The sequence below is a fragment of the Onychomys torridus genome, chromosome 2, assembly GCF_903995425.1.
Source record: "Onychomys torridus chromosome 2, mOncTor1.1, whole genome shotgun sequence".
Taxonomy (NCBI): domain Eukaryota; kingdom Metazoa; phylum Chordata; class Mammalia; order Rodentia; family Cricetidae; genus Onychomys; species Onychomys torridus.
In genome coordinates, this window is record NC_050444.1 from 63,818,597 (window position 1) to 63,838,258 (window position 19,662).

The 19,662-nt window shown below is 41.2% G+C and overlaps 1 protein-coding gene across 9 annotated transcripts in view; it reads left to right on the forward strand.

Annotated features, from left to right (window-relative positions):
- The window catches only part of Unc13b (unc-13 homolog B), a 198,288-nt gene that overhangs the window by 51,801 nt on the left and 126,825 nt on the right, over nucleotides 1–19,662 (forward strand). For all 9 annotated transcript variants that reach the window (XM_036177284.1, XM_036177285.1, XM_036177288.1 and 6 more), the window contains exons 6-7: nucleotides 2,094–2,167; nucleotides 12,492–12,549. In XM_036177284.1, coding sequence (XP_036033177.1) covers nucleotides 2,094–2,167; nucleotides 12,492–12,549 — 132 coding nt within the window. The remainder of the gene's footprint in view (nucleotides 1–2,093; nucleotides 2,168–12,491; nucleotides 12,550–19,662) is intronic.

The window sequence follows — 19,662 nt, forward strand, 5'->3', positions numbered from 1 at the left end:
AGAATTTTCCCTATTGTATCAATGAGGTGAAATGCATTTCATAACTCCATAGTAATCTTAGGAACCCAACGTCATGCATGCAGCCTGCTTTTCTTTCTTCTGTTTTTTTTTTTTCTCGAGACAGGATTTCTCTGTGTAGCTTTGCGTCTTTCCTGGAACTCAACTCTGTAGACCAGGCTGGCCTCGAACTCACAGAGATCCACCTGCCTCTGCCTCCCGAGTGCTGGGATTAAAGGCGTGCGCCACCACCGCCCGGCTCTTCTTCTGGTTTTTGAGATAGGATCTCACTATGTACCCCAAGATGACTGAGAATTCTCTTCCTACCTCTGCCTCCAAGTACTGGAGTTGCAGATGCATGCTACCATGCCTAGCTTTGCAGTTTGCAGGGTTTTTGTTTTGTTTTTCTTCCTTGAGCCAGGATTTCTTTGTGTAGCCCTGGCTGTCCTAGAACTCACTCTGTAGCCCAGGCTGGCCTCGAACTCATAGAGATCCACCTGCCTCTGCCTCCCAAGTTCTGGGATTGAAGGCGTGTGCCATCACTATGGCCTGGCTTGCAGTTTTTTCTTGACTGATGTGTTATGTGGCACATAACAGTGTAATGCTTTAAAAAGTTGACCAGTGAAAATTAAGTCTCCACATCCTTGTAGGCTATGTAAGAGTATACTCCTTCAGTCGGCTGTATTAATACTTCTTATGTATATTTCCAGTGCTGCCTTCTCAGTCTCTAAGCATATATGTCCTTGTCCAACCATGCCATTTTTTAATTAAATTTAATTAATTAATTAATTAATTTATTTATTTATTTTTGGTTTTTCGAGACAGGGTTTCTCTGTGTAGCTTTGGAGCTTGTCCTGGAACTCGCTCCGTAGACCAGGCTGGTCTTGAACTCACAGAGATCTGCCTGCCTCTGCCTTCCAGGTGCTCGGATTAAAGGCATATGCCACCACCGCCTGTCCCAACTCTTTTATTTTTAATTTTAATATTTTTTTGAGACACATCTGGCTAATATAGCTCAGGTTGGTTCAGAACTTAACAATGTAGCACAGATTGGCCTCAGCCTTGTGATCCTCCCATGTAAGTCTTCTAAGTGTTGGTATTATAGGTGTGTGCTGTAATCTTGGCCTCACACTCTTAAAACACAAATCGTAAGTCTTGAAGTTTTGTTTTGTGTTTTGAGACAGAACCTCTTTTATAGTCAGGCTGGCTTTGAACTTACTATGTATTTCTAGCTCCTGTCTCAGCCTCCTGGCCCTTCTTTATCTCTTGTTTGCCATTGAGCTAAGAACCAGCTTGGAATTCTTTCCTTTTAAAGGATGAATTATGTTCCATTGTGTAGATCTAAGTAATTTTGTTTATTTTTTATCTGTTTATGGACACTTGAGTTACTTTAACTCTTGGCCAGTGTGAATAAATGATGTTCTCAGCTTTGATGTACAAATACTCCTTTGAGATTTCTTTAGTCCTTTTGACTGTATTCCTACATGGCAATTATACTAATGTGTATATATGTGTGTATATATTTTTGTTTGTTTGAGACAACATTTTCACTATGTTGACCTGGAACTCCATATATAGTCCAGACTGGCCTTGAACTTGTAATCCTATCTCCTTAGCTTCCTGAATATTGGAATTACACATACAGACCACTATGCTTGGCTATATCTTTAAATTTTTTGAAGGCAAAATATAAGTTTTCAGCATCTTTATATCCCAAGGTATAACTTTTCTTCTAATCCTTTGGAGTGTTTTGGTCTTGCTGAGTGAAAGGTAGCGTGGTTACATAAACTGTAATTTTGGCATTATACCAACATCAGTTTGAATCATGGCTTATCTGCAGAGGAACTCAACCATAGATAGAATATGTATCCTCTCAGAGCTTTAGTTTCATCATCTTCAAAAATAGAATCAGGAATAGTAATTCATTATATTGTCTTTCCAAAATAGAGTCAGTAATGTTTATGGCAACAATTGAGTCACTGTTAAAATTCATCTGTCACTACCACCATTCTAATTATATTCATTTTTTCTAAATAAAGTATTATTTGCTGATGACTGACCTACCAGCTAATATCATTTGTTATTTTTCATCTTAGACATCCCAGAGGAGGAAGCCAGATACTGGACCTACAAATTAGAGCAAATCAATGCCTTGGCAGATGATAATGAGGTAGGAACTCCTTTCTTTTTTGCAATATTGAGAGATGGGGATAATCCATTATATTCTATTATAGATTTTCCAGGGAGGGTGCCAAGAACACCTTGTCTGAGGCATTAAAATTGTGGTAAGAGAATTAAATCTAATCCATGGCTTTACATTTCTTAGACATGTGCTTTACCAATGAGCTACACCCCCAGTCTGTAATAATGCCATTATTATTACTATTTCTATTTTCTTTTTGAGACAAAGTCTTGCTACGTGGCTTTGACTGGTCTTGAACTTGATATCCTACTGCCATAGCTTCTTGGGGCCGGGAGTACTGGCATGCACACTGTGCCCAGCTGTAATGGACAGGGCAGGGAGAAGATTTCCTGAAATTCCATCGGAAAGCTCCGTCTCCCACTCTTCCTCTTTCTCTCACTGTTGGTCACATGGTAGTGTTAGTCTGACTCTGGGCTGGTGAGGAAGGAGCTAATAGCAGCCCCTCTTTTGTTATACAAATGAGCAGAAGGTATTTCTTCTGATTCTGCTCAGATATTTGGATATTATTCTTAATTGTGTGCACTTTCTTTTTTTCTTTTTTTCTTTGTGGTTTTTCAAGACAAGGTTTCTCTGTGTAGCTTTGGTGCCTGTCCTGGATCTCACTCTGTAGCCCAGGCTGGCCTAGAACTCACAGAGATCCACCTGCCTCTGCCTCCTGAGTGCTGGGATTAAAGGCATGTGCCACTGCCACCTGGCAGTTGTGTGCACTTTTTAGGAATGTTTAGACTCTTGTTTTGCTTGGTCTTGCTGTCAGGACTTATCTCCAGCTATGTGTGTAAAGAGAAGACAGTCACTTCCATCTGGGGCATCAGAAATGTGGAGATTGCTTTTGTTATTGGCAGTGTAAAGAGATTTACTTTGAGATATGTTTGCCATCAGAAATGCAAATTGCCAGGTATGACACACATTTAGGCAGAGGCAGGCAGATCTCTGTGGGTGCCAGGCTATCCCGGTCTACAAAGCAAGCCCCAGGACAGCCAGGGCTATTAAATAGAGAAACTTTTGTAGGAAGTAGTCTTGATCACATTGGCACCAGAGATCACTTCGTAAATATAACACCAGTAGCACAGACACTGAGAGCAACAATTAATAAATGGGACCTCTTGAAACTGAGATGCTTTTGTAAGGGTAAAGGACATGGTCAATAAGACAAAACAATAGCCTTCAGAAATATCTTCACCAACCCCATATCTGACAGAGGACTCATCTCCAAAGTACATAAAGAACTCAAGAAACTAGACATCAAAATACCTAACAGTCCAATTAAAAAATGGGCTACAGAGCTAAACAGAATTCTCAACAGAAGAATCTCAAATGGCTGAAAGACATTTAAGGAATTGCTCAATATCCTTAGTCATCAGGGAAATGCAAACCAAAATGACTCTGAGATACCTGTCAGAATGGCTATGATCAAAAACACTAATGACAGTCCATGTTGGAGAGGATGTGGAACAAGGGGAACACTCCTACACTGTTGGTGGGAATGCAAACTTGTACAGCCACTGTGGAAATCAGTATATCGGTTTCTCAGAAAATAGGGAATCAATCTTCCTCAAGACCCAGCTATACCACTCTTGGGCATATACCCAAAGAATGCTCAATCGTACCACAAGGACACATGCTCAACTATGCTTATAGCAGCACTATTTGTAATAGCCAGAACCTGGAAACAACCTAGATGTCCCTCAACTGAAGAATGGATAAAGAAAATGTTGTACATTTACACAATGGAGTACTATTCAGCAGAGAAAAACAATGACATCATTAGGTTTGCAGGCAAATGGATAGAACTAGAAAATATCATCCTGAGTGAGGTAACCCAGACTCAGAAAGACAAACATGGTATGTACTCACTCATAAGTGGATACTAGATGTAAAGCAAAGGATAACCAGACTGCAACCCACAGCTCCAGGGAGGCTAGCTAGTAAGGAGTACCCTAGGAAGGACACATGGATCTCCCAGCAATGGAGAAATGGATAAGATCTACATGAGCAAATTGGGGGCAAGGGATGGGGGAATGAGAGCTTAGGGGAGCAGGAGATTTGAGCTGGAACGGGAACAGAGTAGAAGAGCAAGGAAAGACATACCATGATAAATGAAGACACCATGGGAATAGGGAGAAGCAGAGTGCTAGGAAGGTTCCCAGGAATCTGCAAGGATGACTCCACCATAGACGACTGGCAATGGTCGAGAGAGTGCCTGAGCTGACCTACTCTGGTGATTGGATGGCTGAATACCCTTACTGTCATGATAGAACTCTAATCCAGTGACTGATGGAAGCAGATGCAGAGATCCATGGCTGGGTCCCAGGCGGAGCTCCAGGAGTCCAATTGATGAGAGAGAGGAGGGATGCTATGAGCAAGAGATGTCGAGACCATGATTGGAAAAAGTACAGGGACAACTAGCCAAACTAATGGAAACACATGAACTGTGGACCAATAGCTGAGGAGCCCCCATGGTACTAGACTAGGCCCTCTGGATAAGTGAGACAGTTGTTTAGCTTGAACTGTTTAGTGGGCCCCTAGGCAGTGGGATGGGGATCTATCCCTAGTGCATCAGCCGGCTTTCTGGAGCCTAGGGCCTGTGGTGAGATACTTTGCGCAGCCTTGGTACAGGAAGGAGGGGCTTGGTCCTGCCTCAACACAATGTACCAGGCTCTGCTGACTTCCCATGGGAGGCCTTGCCTTGGAGGAGGTGGGAATGGGGAGTGGGTTGGGGGGAGGGCTCAGGGGCAAGAGGAGGGAGGACAGGGAAATCTGTGGTTGGTATGTAAAATGAATAGAAAATCTCTTAATAAAAAAAGAAAGCAAAAGAAATTGTTATAACATTTGAGCACTATTTTCTATATACTATTTTAGGAGAAATGTGTAAGAAGCAACCTATGAGAAAAATCTAAAGTTCAGGGTCAAACCAGGTGAGGAGCTAAGGTCTACTAGAGTGTGGGTTCATCACCATTAGTAGCGGTTGAAGTCACAGCAAAGGATAACCTTATTTAGGAGGGTGCGTAGAGAAAGTCTGAAGAATAAAGACACAACTTTGGGACACATGAATGATAGAATTCTGGGAAATAAAAGAAATTGCGAAAGCACTACCTAAAAGAAATTAGAAAGGTCCATGGAACAAAGGGAGAAACAAAGATCTGAGGTACAAATACTTGATAGTATTACATGGTTGAAGAAAATGAATCTGAAATGCAGCCCTGGTCTTCATGTTTACAGGTACTTAAGGTTAGAACTTAAGTGTATAGTTTTGGAGGAAATAATTCAACCCACTATGAATTAATTTATTGACAGATGAAATGGAATTTGGGATATGTGACAACTATTCTTTTCAGGATTTTTGATTACTTTTTGAAGAGAGGGTCTTACCAAGTTGCTTATGCTGACCTGGAACTCTCCATCCTCCTCCCTCAGCTTCCCAAGCCCTGAGATTGCTGGCATGTGCCACTATCCTCAGCTTTTCATTGCATTTCTGTTACTATGCTGCATAAGCACTTCGGATGTTCAGGTCCACACACTAAGTTTCCTTCTGTACGGAAAGTGCCTGTCATTGTTCTCATCAAGCCTGGCTGTGGACTAGTTTATATAGCCTTTGGACCTTCTGCCACCCTTGCTGTCCTGGTAAGGGGGTACTCTGCACGTTTGACTTAGTAGGCCTCACTTTGTGCCACTCTGCAGAATCAGTTAAAGGGACTAAATGGTAAAAACGACAAACATCACAAAAGTTTACAAGTTACAGTAATAATGGTCCTTGGTCTGTAGTTTCCACCTCCTCTGAGATTTTTCTTTTTGTGACAGAATCTGTTTCTATTGACTGGAAAGGCATTGAGCTCATCACATAGCCCAGGCTGGCCTTGATTTCATGGTGGACCTCCTGCCTCAGCTTCTTGGTGTTGTAATTTCATGTCTGTACCACCATGCTTGTGCCTGTGAAGTCTTTGCTTCCTGTTCACTTTCTAGGGAGCAGAAGGACTACATTTACACCTTTACTTTCTGTTCTGCTGCCTTGTTCTTTAACACCTTTATTGAGTCATAATTCAGTGGCTTTTAGAATATTTGCTGAGTTGTCTGTGTATATAGCACTACAATCAATTTTGAACATTTTCATTACTATATAACAAAGTCTTGTTCCCTTAACCACCTCTCTTTGATTCTTCCTCTTCCTCAACCACTGAGAATCACTACATTCTGTTTTTCTATAACATTTTCTGGACATTTCACATATTTCTAACATTTAATGGCACATAATATACATTACCATTTCAAAAGAGAAGAATGGAGGCATAGTGAGGAAATACTGTACCAAATTAAGATTGGAACCCACCAAAGCAAACTCTAAATCCTGTAGTTTCATGTTCCATGTCAGGATCTTAAAAGGTCCCCTCTCCCCCCATCTAGCTTTGCTGCTTGCAATGTACATCTCTCTCTTGGGCTAATTACACTCTCTGTATTGAGTTTTCTTGTCAGATATCCTACATCTCTGGCAGCTACAACATCTGGGGGCTTCCAATCCAGGCTTCACTTTTACAGCTGTATGTAATGACTCCCCAGGACTTCCTGCTCTCTCCTGGCCTTCATGCAAGGACTCACTTGCTACTCATTGTCTGGCCTTAGTGGCTCTCTGAAACCACAGAGGAAGAGTCTACAACTCCTTCACTCTTGCATCCTTCATGCCTCTAAAGCCAGCAACATATGGATGATATTCCTAAATTCTGCTGCCGTCTTGGGATGAACCTTGGCCTCCTTGAACCACATTAGCAGTAGTTTTTGTTTGCAGTTGTTTTGTAGGAGCAGAGAACTCCATAGGGCTTTTCTTTTTTACAAGGTGGGATTTAGCTGGGTAAAGTTTTGTCCTGAGTGAGCCCTTCCCTGTGTTCCGTGCAGAGCAGGCCTCTTCTTAAGGGTGGTAATCTCGTAACAGTTGCCTCATCTTGTCTTGGTTAGGGTTTCAACAGCTGTGAAGAGACCCCATGACCATGGCAACTCTTAAAAAGAAGACATTTAATTGAGGCTAGCTTACAGTTCAGAGGTTTAGTCCATTATCATCATGGTGGGACATGGCGGTGTGGAGGCAAACATGGTGCTAGAGGAGCTGAAAGTTCTACATCTTGATCCGCAGGCAGCAGGAGACTGTATGCCAATTGGGCATAACTTGAGCATATGAAACCTCAAAGCCCTCATCTACAGTGACCCATTTTCTCCAAGGCCACACATGCTCCAAAAAGGCCACACTTCCCAATAGTGCCACTCCCTATGGGCCAAGCATTCAAACAACTGAGTCTATGGGGACCATACCTATTCAAACCACCACACCTCTCCTCCAGTGCCCTTGGCTGTAACATTAAACGTAGTGCCTTTCTCTCCAACTGTACATTTTGTATTTCTTTCTACTTCACTTGAAGGGCAGAAGGCAGCTGGATTCTTTATCCAGTTGTTGTTAAAAACCTTGATCTGTCTGAAACCTCTTGAGCTAGACTTATACAGTTCACATTGTTCTCAGTACCATTGCCTTCCAGGAACCCACTAGGATGGTTCAGTATTCTCTGTTTACAGAATTCAGTTGCCTTTTTAGTTTGAAGTTCCAAAATCTTCTACCTTCCTAAAAAAAACCCAGCATGGTCAGGCTGTTCACAGCACTTCACTCCTGTCCTAGCTTGTTTTCTGTTGCTGTGATGAAATGTCTTGACCAGAGGCACCTTAGAGAAGGAAGAGTTTATTTGAACTTAGCGTTCCAGAGAGAGAAGCATCACCATGGTGGGGAGGCGTGACAGCAGGAGCAGGAAGCCGAGAGATCTCAGACTCAAGCATAAACACAGCGAGAAGTAGAAGTAGGGTGAGGCTGTGCAAGTCCATCCCCTGGGACGTTCTCTTTCCAGCAAGGTCCTACATCCTAAACCTCCCCACAGGCTGTCACTAACTCGGACCCAACTGTTCCAATGCCTGACTGCCACACCTGGTGTCTCCATTCTAAGTGCCTTTCCTAAGAGGCCTTACCCTCATGATCTACGTATGACTGAAAGCCCCACTTCTGATACCGTCACATTGTTGATTAGGTTTCAGCAAGTACATTTTGTGGGTACACAAACTTCAAACTGTAGCAGAGAGAAAACTGGTTTTTTTTTAATGTTGATTTTAAATTTATTTTGTTTGATTTCCCCCAATAATCAATAATATGTTTTTAAACAATTTCTTGTTTAAAATTTAAAAATATTTTTAAAAATTAAAAATTTAAAACATAAATACACAATACTTATTTATGTGTATGAATATTTTGCTTGCATGTATGGCTGTATACTGTGTATATGCCTGGTTTATGTGGAGGCCAGAAGAGGGCATTGGATGTCCTGGAACTGAAATTACAGATGGCTGTGAGCCACCATGTGGGATGCTGGAAATCAAACCTGGGTCCTCCAGAAGAGCAATAAGTGCTGTAAACCACTGAGTCATCTCTCCATCCTGATGAATAATACATTTTTTAAAATAAATTTTATAATAGGTCATTATTATTATTAGTGAGTACTTTGTTCTTTATTCTTAAAGTGTTTTACTGAACAAATCTCATTCTCATAGTTTAATGATTCTTAGCTAGAATTTGCATTTTTTTAAGATTTATTTATTTATTATGTACACAGAAGAGGGTGCCAGATCTCATTACAGATGGTTGTGAGTCACCATGTGGGTGCTGGGAATGAAATCAGGACCTCTGGAGGAGCAGTCAGTGCTCCTAACATCTGAGCCATCTCTCTAGCCCATTTTTTTTTTTAAAGACAGCATTTCATTATGTAGAATCCACAAAAAGGATCTAGAGCAGCAGTTCTCAACCTGTGGGTCATGACCTCTTTGAGGGTCTAATGACCCTTTCACAGGGGTTGCCTAAGACTGTGTGCATACCAGATATTTACACTATGATGCATAACAATAGCAAAATTACAGTTATGAAGTAGCAATGAAAATAATTTTATGGTTGGGGGTCACCACAACATGAGGAACTATATTAAAGGGTTACAGCATTAGGAAAATTGAGAACCACTGATTTGGCTTAGTTAAAAAGAAAGCTCAAGGCTAGACCCTGTCTCTCATTAAACAAAAAAATCAAGCAAAACAATTACTTAATAGTTAAAACACACACACACACACACACACACACACATATATTTGGTAGAGATACAACTTTTTCAAGTAATTTTCAACCCAAGCATTACTACATTTGGAGATACAGAGGAACAACTATATTGGATATCATAGAAACTTGGAAAAAAAAAATTTAAACAGTGTTCCAGGCTGACCTGGGAGGGGTGTGTGTGTGTGTGTGTGTGTGTGTGTGTGTGTGTGTGTGTGTGTGTGTGTGTGTATGTATGCACGCACACACACACACACACACACACACACACACACACACACACACACACACACACGAGAGAGAGAGAGGGGGGGGGGGGGGGAGGGGGAGAGGGAGAGGAAGAGGAAGAGGATTTTTAAAGCATACTATTCTGCCACTGATTTTTGTAGATTATATTTGGGTATGTGCTACCACTTCAGGCTGTGGATAGGTCTTATTTATTTACTTTTTTCCCTAACTAGCCAGCTAGCGGCTGACTTATTTATGTATTTAAGGATTCAGCTTAGGACTTTGACTTGATAAACATGCCTTTTAACCACTGAACTGCATCCCTGTCTTCTTAAAATTTTTTTAGATTTATTTTCTTTCAAGTGTATGAACATTTTGTCTGTGTGTATGTATGTACACCATGGGCATACCTGGTGCCCATAGAAGTCAGAAGAAGACATCAGATATCTGAGAATGGGAGTTGTGGATGGCTATGAGTCACTATGTAGGTGCTGGAAATTGAACCCTGCTCCTCTGCAAGAGCAACAAGTACTTTTAACTTTTGAGCCATCTCTGCAGCCCCCATCTATCCTTTCTAAAACAATCTTATTAGTAATTTTGCTGTAGTTACCTAGACTTTAACTTATTGTTTGGGACCTAAAACAAGATTAATTAAATATAACTTCTTGAAAATATCTACTCTGATCTCTTATATGTGAATTCTTCTACTTTAACGCTAAAGTTTTGGGATTTCTTACTGTTACTCCTAAGTCCTTCCTATAAAACCATCACGATTGAAAAGATTCTAGAGAGATGGTTTAGCAGTTAAAAATATTGGTTGCTCTTCCAGGGGACCTGGGTTCAACTCCTGGCACCCACATGGTGGGTTACAACCACCTATAGCTCTGGTTCTAGGAGATCTGATATCCTCTTATGGCCTTACCCACCATTATTTATAATGGTTGTAATTCATAGCCGAGTCCGCTGTGACTTTGGAGTGAGAGTTCAGCCTTGGATTGCCGAGCAGTTCCATGGTTGTCAGCTTTACTAATGCAGTTCTGCTGTGTACATTGTGCTGGACTTTTGATATCTCCCTCTGGAAGTATTAATATCAGTATTCTCATATTTGTATTATGGTTTACTGCTTGTGAAATACATTATATACAAAAATAGATACAGAAGTTGTTTTGGATCCAGCTACTATCTTTTGCTACTGACATTCTCACTTATGTACAAATCACCATCATTTGTCTGGATTATGTTAAGGGACAACCCACCGTCATTCCCTAACAGTTCATCTCTCCGTTCATCTCTGTAACAGCTGGCATAGTCATTTTTATTTTTATTTTTTAATTTTATATCTTTGTACCACTTGTGTGCTTGGTGCCCAAGAGGCAAGAAGAAGAAGATGATGTTGGTTTCTCTAGAATTGGAGGTATAGATGGTTGTGAGCTGCCATCTGGGTCTGGGAAACAAACCTGGGTCCTTTGGAAGAGCAGCTAGTACTCTTAACCATTGAACTTTCTCCAGCTCTCTTATAGTCCTTTAAAAGTATAGTCCTTTAAAAGCCACCTTTCTGTGGCTGTGATAAAATACTGTGACCAAGGCAATTTAGAGAAAAAAATGTTCATTTGAGCTTACTGTTCTAGAGAGATCAGAGTTCATCATGGCATGGAATCGGGGCAGTAGGCACAGTGACAGGAACAGAACTCAGATCTCAGATCACAAGCAGACACCAGAGAGAGCTAACTGGGAATGACATTTGGCCTTTGAAAGCCCACTACCTGTGACATATTCCTTCCAGCAAGGTCACAACTCTCGTACTTACCCAAACACTTCTGTCAACTGGGGCCCAAGTATTCAAATGCTCAACACTATGAGGGACAGCTCATTCAAACCACCACAGCAATCAAATCCTATTTCTCCCATATTTAAAGCTAGGTGGCCTCCCAATATACTAGTATAAACTTCAGACTCCTTACCATGACTTAAATTCTATTTTTCCAACAAGCCTTTACGTGTAATGGTGCTAAGCCAGTATTTATTGGATGAGTGGCTCATTAGCAGTGTAGCTGTGGCTGTGGCTTTCCCAGAACCTCTTAGCTTACTAATGAGTGGCAAAGTTAGCATGTAAAGTTCAGATACCTTTTTCATGTAGTCCGTGTGGCCTCTAGCTCTTCATGTAGCTGAGGTTTAACTTGAGCTCATGATATCCTCTCTCCTTCTGCTGAGTGCAGGGATTCTAAGCATGTACCACCTTGCCTACCTGGCCTAGATCTTCTCTTTGTTGGTTGAAGTTACACCTTTCCAGTCCTCCATTGTGCTTGAACTGAACTGTCTTTCTAAGCTGTATGCATCCTTTGGTTTATACCTTTTGGACTCCTGCCGCTCCCAGAGCTTACCCTCAATTCTGTTCTCTTTTACAGAGTATTTTCTTATGGCTTCAGTACCGTGTACATTTATTATTGTTGTGGTGGTGGTAGTAGGTGGCCCTGGAGAGGCTAGAGTGGGAGGATATACCTTCAGATATATCTGAAGTCCAGCTGTATACTCTCAGATATGCAGTTTCAGTATCCATAAGCATTTGCAAGGGAAGTAGCACTGTTACTCCAAGATATGCAGACAGCCTGATAGAGGGTTTCAGTTTTAGCATTTGGTTTGTGGAATCTAGATGTTGACCACAGGCATGCACAGAACCCTTTGAAATGCTCTAAGGCCAGGCCTTTTGTAGCTTCCTGGTATGCTCTTGGTCAGAATGGTCCCTCTGCTGTTCTGCTTTGAGCCAGCACCAATATAATAACAACTGAAGATCTAGCCTAGGCCAGGAGCCTGCAGGGAGGAAGCAATGGGAAGTTCTGGTTATGTTTCGTAAAAGTCAGACACTGACCATTTTTGTAGGTAGCAGTGGTCCCCCTTTCTGTACTGGGAACTCTTACTATATTTTTCTTCCCTTTCTGCTTCTAGTATTCCAGTCAAGAAGAAAGCCAGAGGAAGCCGTTGCCCACTGCCGCCGCCCAGTGTTGTAAGTGAGAAATTTGTCTCTGAACCAGCCTTACTTGCAGCTTCCTGTCCTGTCTCCACGAATGAGGCATGTGTTGAGTTGAGGGAGCTGAGCTGAGTAAACAGCTGTTTCGGAAGTTCTCTGTCCACCCATGAGTTGCAGAAGGGGTCTTTTTGCTGTGTACTGGAGTAGGATAGTGGTATCTGCCCTGCATTGGCTAACTCTTACTCCGTGGGGCATGATTTTACCCCATCTAACCTGTTAACCTGTTAGTCTTTTTTAGGGCTTGGTTTGGCCTCCGTGAAGCCTCCTGCTCTTACTGTTTCTCAGTACTCTTCATGTTCCGTCTTACGTTTCTGTGTACCATGTACGTGCACTGATAGAACCTGTGTCTACTTTACTGATGCAGACGTTTTGTAGGGCTTAGTATGGATCTCAGTGGTAGAGGGTTTGCCTTATGGGCACAAGGCCCTGGTTTAATCCCCAGTGCTGAAAAAGAAAAGAGAAGCAAAAGGTCATTAGAAACCCCACAAAGTTTTAAAAGATGTAGACATTATTTCATTTTGTTTTTCTCATGTCTAGCTTAATTTTTAGTTCATAGTAAATTTGAATAAAATTGCATAAATGATTAACTAAGGAAGAGAACATATCATTTCTTCTGAGATAAATTTGTCCAGGTCACAGGTTCTTTCTGGGAATGAGTCATGAATTATTACTGTTGCTAACTTTTCTTCACGTTCTTACAAAACTGGTTGAGAGATACTGAAGGACTACCGTAGAGTTTTAGTTGTTCACCCTCGGGATGGTGGTGGTGGTGTATGTGTATGTTATAATTTGCCTTGCTCTCATTTTCCTGAATCAAATGCCAAATTGCATCACCTGTAGATTGAAATTGGCTGTGGTAGCAGTTGTCATAATAGTACTCGTAATAATAAGAACCATGGGGACACAGCTCAGTCAGCCAACCAAGAGTCAAACAATAACAATAAAGATGTGGAAGTAACATGTGGAAAGTTAGAATATACAGATGTTCTTCTAAGAGCTTAACTATTATTAATCTTATTTACTCTTCACAATAACCTTAACGCATAGATTCTACTGTTCCCATATCCTAGATGAGGATACTGACATACAAAGAGATTAAATAATCTGCTCTGAATCCCATAGATTATAAACGGGGAAGTAAATACTCACACTGAGACAGTCTTAGTCCATAACTCCTATCTCAAGTCACTGTGTTACACCGCTTCCTTCTTACAGTCAGAGAAAGCTCCGTTCACAGTTTGTGCACGCGGTGACATTCCTTCTTGATGAAAGTTAGACTGGTGCAGGCAGGAAGACCGTTTCCAGTGTGGTTTATTGTCATCGTCTGCTGTTGTCCTATTTAGGGTCAGATAGTTAGGGTCACAGAAAGCTGGAAGAGTCTCAATAAAAGATGAGGCTGTGAGCTACAATCTAGAAGTCTTTTCCAAAGCTCATAGCAGTGAGTTAATTCTGACCTTTTTTTTGTCCCAAACCCTTTCTCGGGATTGCTAGTCAGAAACAAATGAGATGGATACATGTTTAAATCCCTTCTTCCTGAACTCATTTGATGCAGTGCAGTTGAAGTGAAGCAATGCCACATGGGCAGAAGGAAATAAAAATGATAAATAATCATGGTTTCAGTATGGTGATGGTTTTATTTTGCTGTGAAACCCTGTTCCTGTATCCTGCCTGCTTCTTCATGTGTCTTTATTTGAAACAAATCTTAATCTTAAAGAAATGTTTGTTAAACAGTTCACTGAGCAATCTTTATTGTTTTATTTTTTAATCATATATAAATATATATAAACAGAGGACCTTCTGATAAGATGGCCTTTGAGCAGAGGCCAACACAAGCTAATGATTTTTTGTAGAGAGTGTGTTCCAGTCAGAAGGCACCACAGGTTCAAAGGCCTCAGCGTGATGAGGTTCGGGTCTGTCTGGCGCTTCAGGGCACCTCACCTGTCTTCTGTTACTGTATTGAAGGGCTCCAGACCTTGGGGCTTTAGGGGCCCCTGGCAGTCTTCATCTCTTATTCTACCAATGGCTGACCCAGAACCTTAGCAGAGGCATGTGTGCTTGTAGCTCAAGGAAGCCTAACCTGGTTACTAGCTACCATGGCCATTTGCAGTGTGACCTTGCGCAGGGTACTTCCTTCTTTGAGCTCACGGGTGTGCCTTTCAAGTGTATCGTAGGTCCGTTTGCCCTTCTGGATGCGTAGCCCTGTCATTCTTTGATCACTTTCTTGTCTGCTACACAAATGAATGTTCTAGGATCTTCTTCTTTTTCCTGTCTTAGTTTTAGAAGGGGCCGCCTCTCCTGTGAAGCTTTGCTTTGCTTGTTTGTACTGAGGAATGGTGTTTAGATTCTAGAACTAGTTCTAGGTCATTGCCAGGAGTGCTATTGTTTCTTGACTCTTGGAATGGATAGAGCTAGGAAACACACACACACACACACACACACACACACACACACACACACGCGCGCACGCACACACGCGCACGCACACGCACACACACACACGCGCACACACACACGCGCACACACACACACGCACACACACACACACACACGCACACACACACACACGCACACACACACACACACACACACACACACACACACCATATTCGTCTGGTATCACCAATAACACCCTTGTTTTTCTCATCTTCCTTCATGTATGTATCTTACTTCTCTCTCAGCGAGACGGTCTGTTCTTTGTTTGTGTGTTTGTTTTTTGAGACAGGGTTTCTCCATGTAGCCCTGGCTGTCCTGGAACTCTCTCTGTAAACCAGGTTGGACTCAGAGATCTGCCAGTGCTGGAATTAAAGGCATGTACCACCACACCCTGCCTAGAAGCTCTGTTCTTAAGAACACAAACTACCCATTCATTTGCTGTGTTCTATGATGTATACAAATAGATTTCAGGACATGTTATTATTAATAACAAGATTACTCAGTAAAGTTTAAGATTCTTAAAAGTTTTTGTTTTTTTTTTTTGTTCTTGTTGTTTGTTTGTTTGTTTGTTTTTGGCCTTAGGAAAGAACTTAAAATAGGATTCCAAAATCACTGTTATGCCTAATAACTTAACAAAATTTCATGTTACAATGGTATCTGTCCTATTTCAATTCCCCTGTCTTCCTAAATTTTTCCCCTTTTGTCTCCCTATATGATTGAGTCAGGATGCATGGGTTGCCTTTTTTTTTTTTTTTTTTTTTGAGCTGAGGATCGAACCCAGGGCCTTGCACTTGCTAGGCACACGCTCTACCACTGAGCTAAATCCCCAACCCTGTGGGTCGCATTTTTTATGTAGAGTGGGATAATTAATTTTTGTTTGTTTTATTTTATTCAGTGCTGGAGACCAAACCTAGGGCCTGTGAGTGTCTTAAGCAAGTACTGCATCAATGAGCTACATCCCTAGCCTACAATAAAGTTGAAGATGATCTTTTTGTATATGTATTGCCTATTAGCCCGACATCATTTTTTTAAAAGGCTGTTTTCCCCATTAAATTGACTTTGTATTTTTGTTGCAATTATTTTGGGGCTGGATAGATGGCTCATTGGTTAAGACTGCTTGCTGATCTTCTAGAGGACCAGAGGTAGGTCCCAGCACACATGTTGGACAGATCACAATTATTGACTGCAGCTCTAGAGGATCTAATCCCTCTAGCCTCTGTGGGCACCTGTACTCATATGTGTGCATGTGTGTGTGTATGAGCATGCAAACATACACATTTAAAAATAAATTTCTGAAAAATTATTCTCAGTTACCATTACAGTATCATACTACTTTCTTTCCTGGGCTATTTATCAGATTGGGTTTTATATATTTACTTTAGAGATTCAATATACTTTTTTTGTTTGTTTGTTTTTGTTTTTGTTTTTCGAGACAGGGTTTCTCTGTGTAGCTTTGCCCCTTTCCTGGAATTCACTCTGTAGGCCAGGCTGGCCTCAAACTCACAGAGATCCACCTGCTTCTGCCTCCCGAGTGCTGGGATTAAAGGCGTGCGCCACCACCGCCCGCCTAATATACTTTCTTAAAACATATTCCTCATATATGGTGTCAATTTTGAGTTGGTAGCATGCTGCTTTTTGTGTACTTTTTTTTTTTTTTTTTTTTTTTTTTTTCAAGATGGTTTCTCTGTGTAGTTTTGGTGCTTGTCCTGGATCTTGCTCTGTAGACCAGGCTGGCCTCGAACTCACAGAGATCTGCCTGGCTCTGCCTCCTGAGTGCTGGGATTAAAGGCATGCGCTGCTACCACTTGCTTTTTGTATACTTTAACCTCAGAACATCAAGCTTATTTTATAGGGCTTATCCACATATGAGCTTTTTCATACTGGAATCCCTTTTGTTTTTCAAATGGGAGATACTGAAATGGTAGTCTGATCTGCATGTTTTGTACAAATCTGCTTGGCAACAAACAGTAAAACTGTGAACCATAGCCACAGGACTAAACATCAGAAGTTTATGTAGAATAATTTCTCTTATAAATGTGCCTAGATCTTCACAGTATTTAACTTGGACTCTTCGATAAAGGTATTTCTATGTATGTCTTGTCCATGCATGCAGTAACACACCATGGTGCCATACTTAGTAGACCTCAGCAGCAGTCGGATGTTCTCAGTTTTTGTACATATCTGCTCTGCCCAACCATTGTATTAATGACAGTATTGCCAGCTATAATTTAGAAATGAATCAAAAGTGATTCAGCATCTGCAAGGATTTGATGAGATGAGTACTCATACATCCTGGTACATTGTCCCTAATCTATAGGAAATGTTCAAGGAAACTAGATGTGCAAGGGAAGAATGTATAGCTTTTAAGTAAATTTTTTTTTGAGATACAGGAATATGTGAAAAAAATTTAAAGTAGGATCCTAAAAATATTAATGATTATAGTTATCTAGGAAAAAATTGATACACATAAGCAGATGAAAACTTCAATGTGGTTTTAGTAGTAGCTATATATGTTTTTCATGACAGAATTTCTTTGTGTAACAGCAACAGTCCTGGCTCTATAGACTAGGCTAGCCTCAAACCCACAGAGTTCTGTAGCATGAATCTTAAAAGTTCTTATTAATAAAATCAAACCTGAAGCCAGGTATTGGGGTGAATGCTGGAAGATAAAGAAACAGAACAAGCCACAGCTTCCTCACCTCACCAATTCCTCAGCTGATCCTGTTTCCTCAGACTGGATGCCTCTCAGCTGAACTGTGTTGCTCAAAAGCCTAAAAGCTTAACCAACTCTAGTTCCTGTTACTCAGGTCTTACATACCTTTCTGCTTTCTGCCATCACTTCCTGGGATTATTATTATTATTATTTATATATATTTTTAATGATTTATTTTTTTATTATGTATACGGTGTTCTGCCTGCATGTATGCCTGCAGGCCAGAAAAGGGCACCAGATCTCATTACAGATGGTTGTGAGCCACCATGTGGTCGCTGGGAATTGAACTCAGGACCTCTGGAAGAACAGTCAGTGCTCTTAACCTCTGAGCCATCTCTCCAGCCCCACTTCCTGGGATTAAAGGCTCTTGTTACCACTCCTGGTTGTTTCCAGTGTGGCCTTGAACTCCAGGAGGATCTCTGCCTCTGGAATGCTAGGATTAAAGACGTGTGTGCCACCCTTTTCTGGCCTCTATATTTAATGGCTGTTCTGTTCTCTGGCCCCAGAAAAGTTTATTAGGGTGTACAGTATCTTGGGGAACATAATATCACCACAGAGTTCCACCTGCCTCTGCCTCCTGAGTGCTGGGATTAAAGGATTGTGCCAGCACGGCCCAGCTATTTTTTAATATTTACTTTTCTGTACAGTGCTGATTGTTTTTTCCAAAGAATTTCTATTTCTAGGCTGGGCATGTAGCTCAGTAGAACAAGAACCTAGGTTCCATCCCCAGCACTGCAAAAACAGACAAAACCCAGTGGAATACTTTTAAAGACCTGATAATATGAAGCAGATTGCTGTAAACTCACTTTTTTAGTTTGGAGTTGAGATTAGTTAGATCAGAATTGACTGTTGAGCTTGATACAGTTAACATCAATAGTACCAGTGATTCTTTGATTATACGTTCTAAGGAGGCTCTGAAGTAAGTGTTCCTTTATTGATAATACTCCTAGAGTTTTCCCTAGTTTCTTTCAGATGTAACAAAATGTTTTTGGAGTCTATGTAGTTCTGTTGGCAATGTGATCCCAACTATAGTTAAGAGCTTTGAAATTATTTAAAAAAAATTTTTTTTTTTGTATGTGGAGCTGAGGATCGAACCCAGGGCCTTGCACTTGCTATGCAAGCGCTCTACCACTGAACTAAATTCCCAACTCCTGTTTTTTAATTTTTAAAAAATTTGTTAAATGTGTGTATGTAGATGTAATTCTAAATAGTCTTCTTAAATAAGAAACACAGAGCCAAATAAAGAGTTAAAAGTCCAAGAGGTTGGAGCACTAGCGAATAGCCTTTAGTTTACCAGCCGCTGCTGTCCTTCCTCTGAGAAAAGAGACCTACTTCCTGTGTGTCTGTATTTTTTATTGACTTTCTGTTCTGCCTTCTCATTGGTTCTAAACCCAACCACATGACTTCTTCGTCACTGCCTGTCTATACAAACGTCCAGGTCTCTATGGTTGGTACTTGGATTAAAGGTGTGTGTCACCAAGCTGGCTATGTCCTTGAACACACAGACTCTGCCTGCCATGTGATCTGATTAAGGGCGTGTGCTACCACTGCCAGACTTCTGCTCAATGGGTTGCTATTAGCTCTGACCCCCAGGCAACTTTATTTATTAACATACAAATAAAATCACATTTCAGCACAAATAAGATATCACCATAGTGTGTAGGTACATACCTGCCATAGCACATGGAAATCAGATGACAAGTCTTAGGAGATTCTCTTCTAATGCGGGTGGGTCCCAGGGACTGAACTTTGGGTTTCAATCTTGGTGGCAACCACCCTTACCCACTGTCTTAGTTTTCTGTTGCTGTAATAAAACACCATGACCAATTCATAAAAGAGTTTGATTGGGCCTACAATTCCAGAGGGTTATTGTTCATAATGGTGGGGCAAGGGCATGGAGGTGGACAGTTGAGTTGAGCTCACATCTTGATCCACAAGGAGGA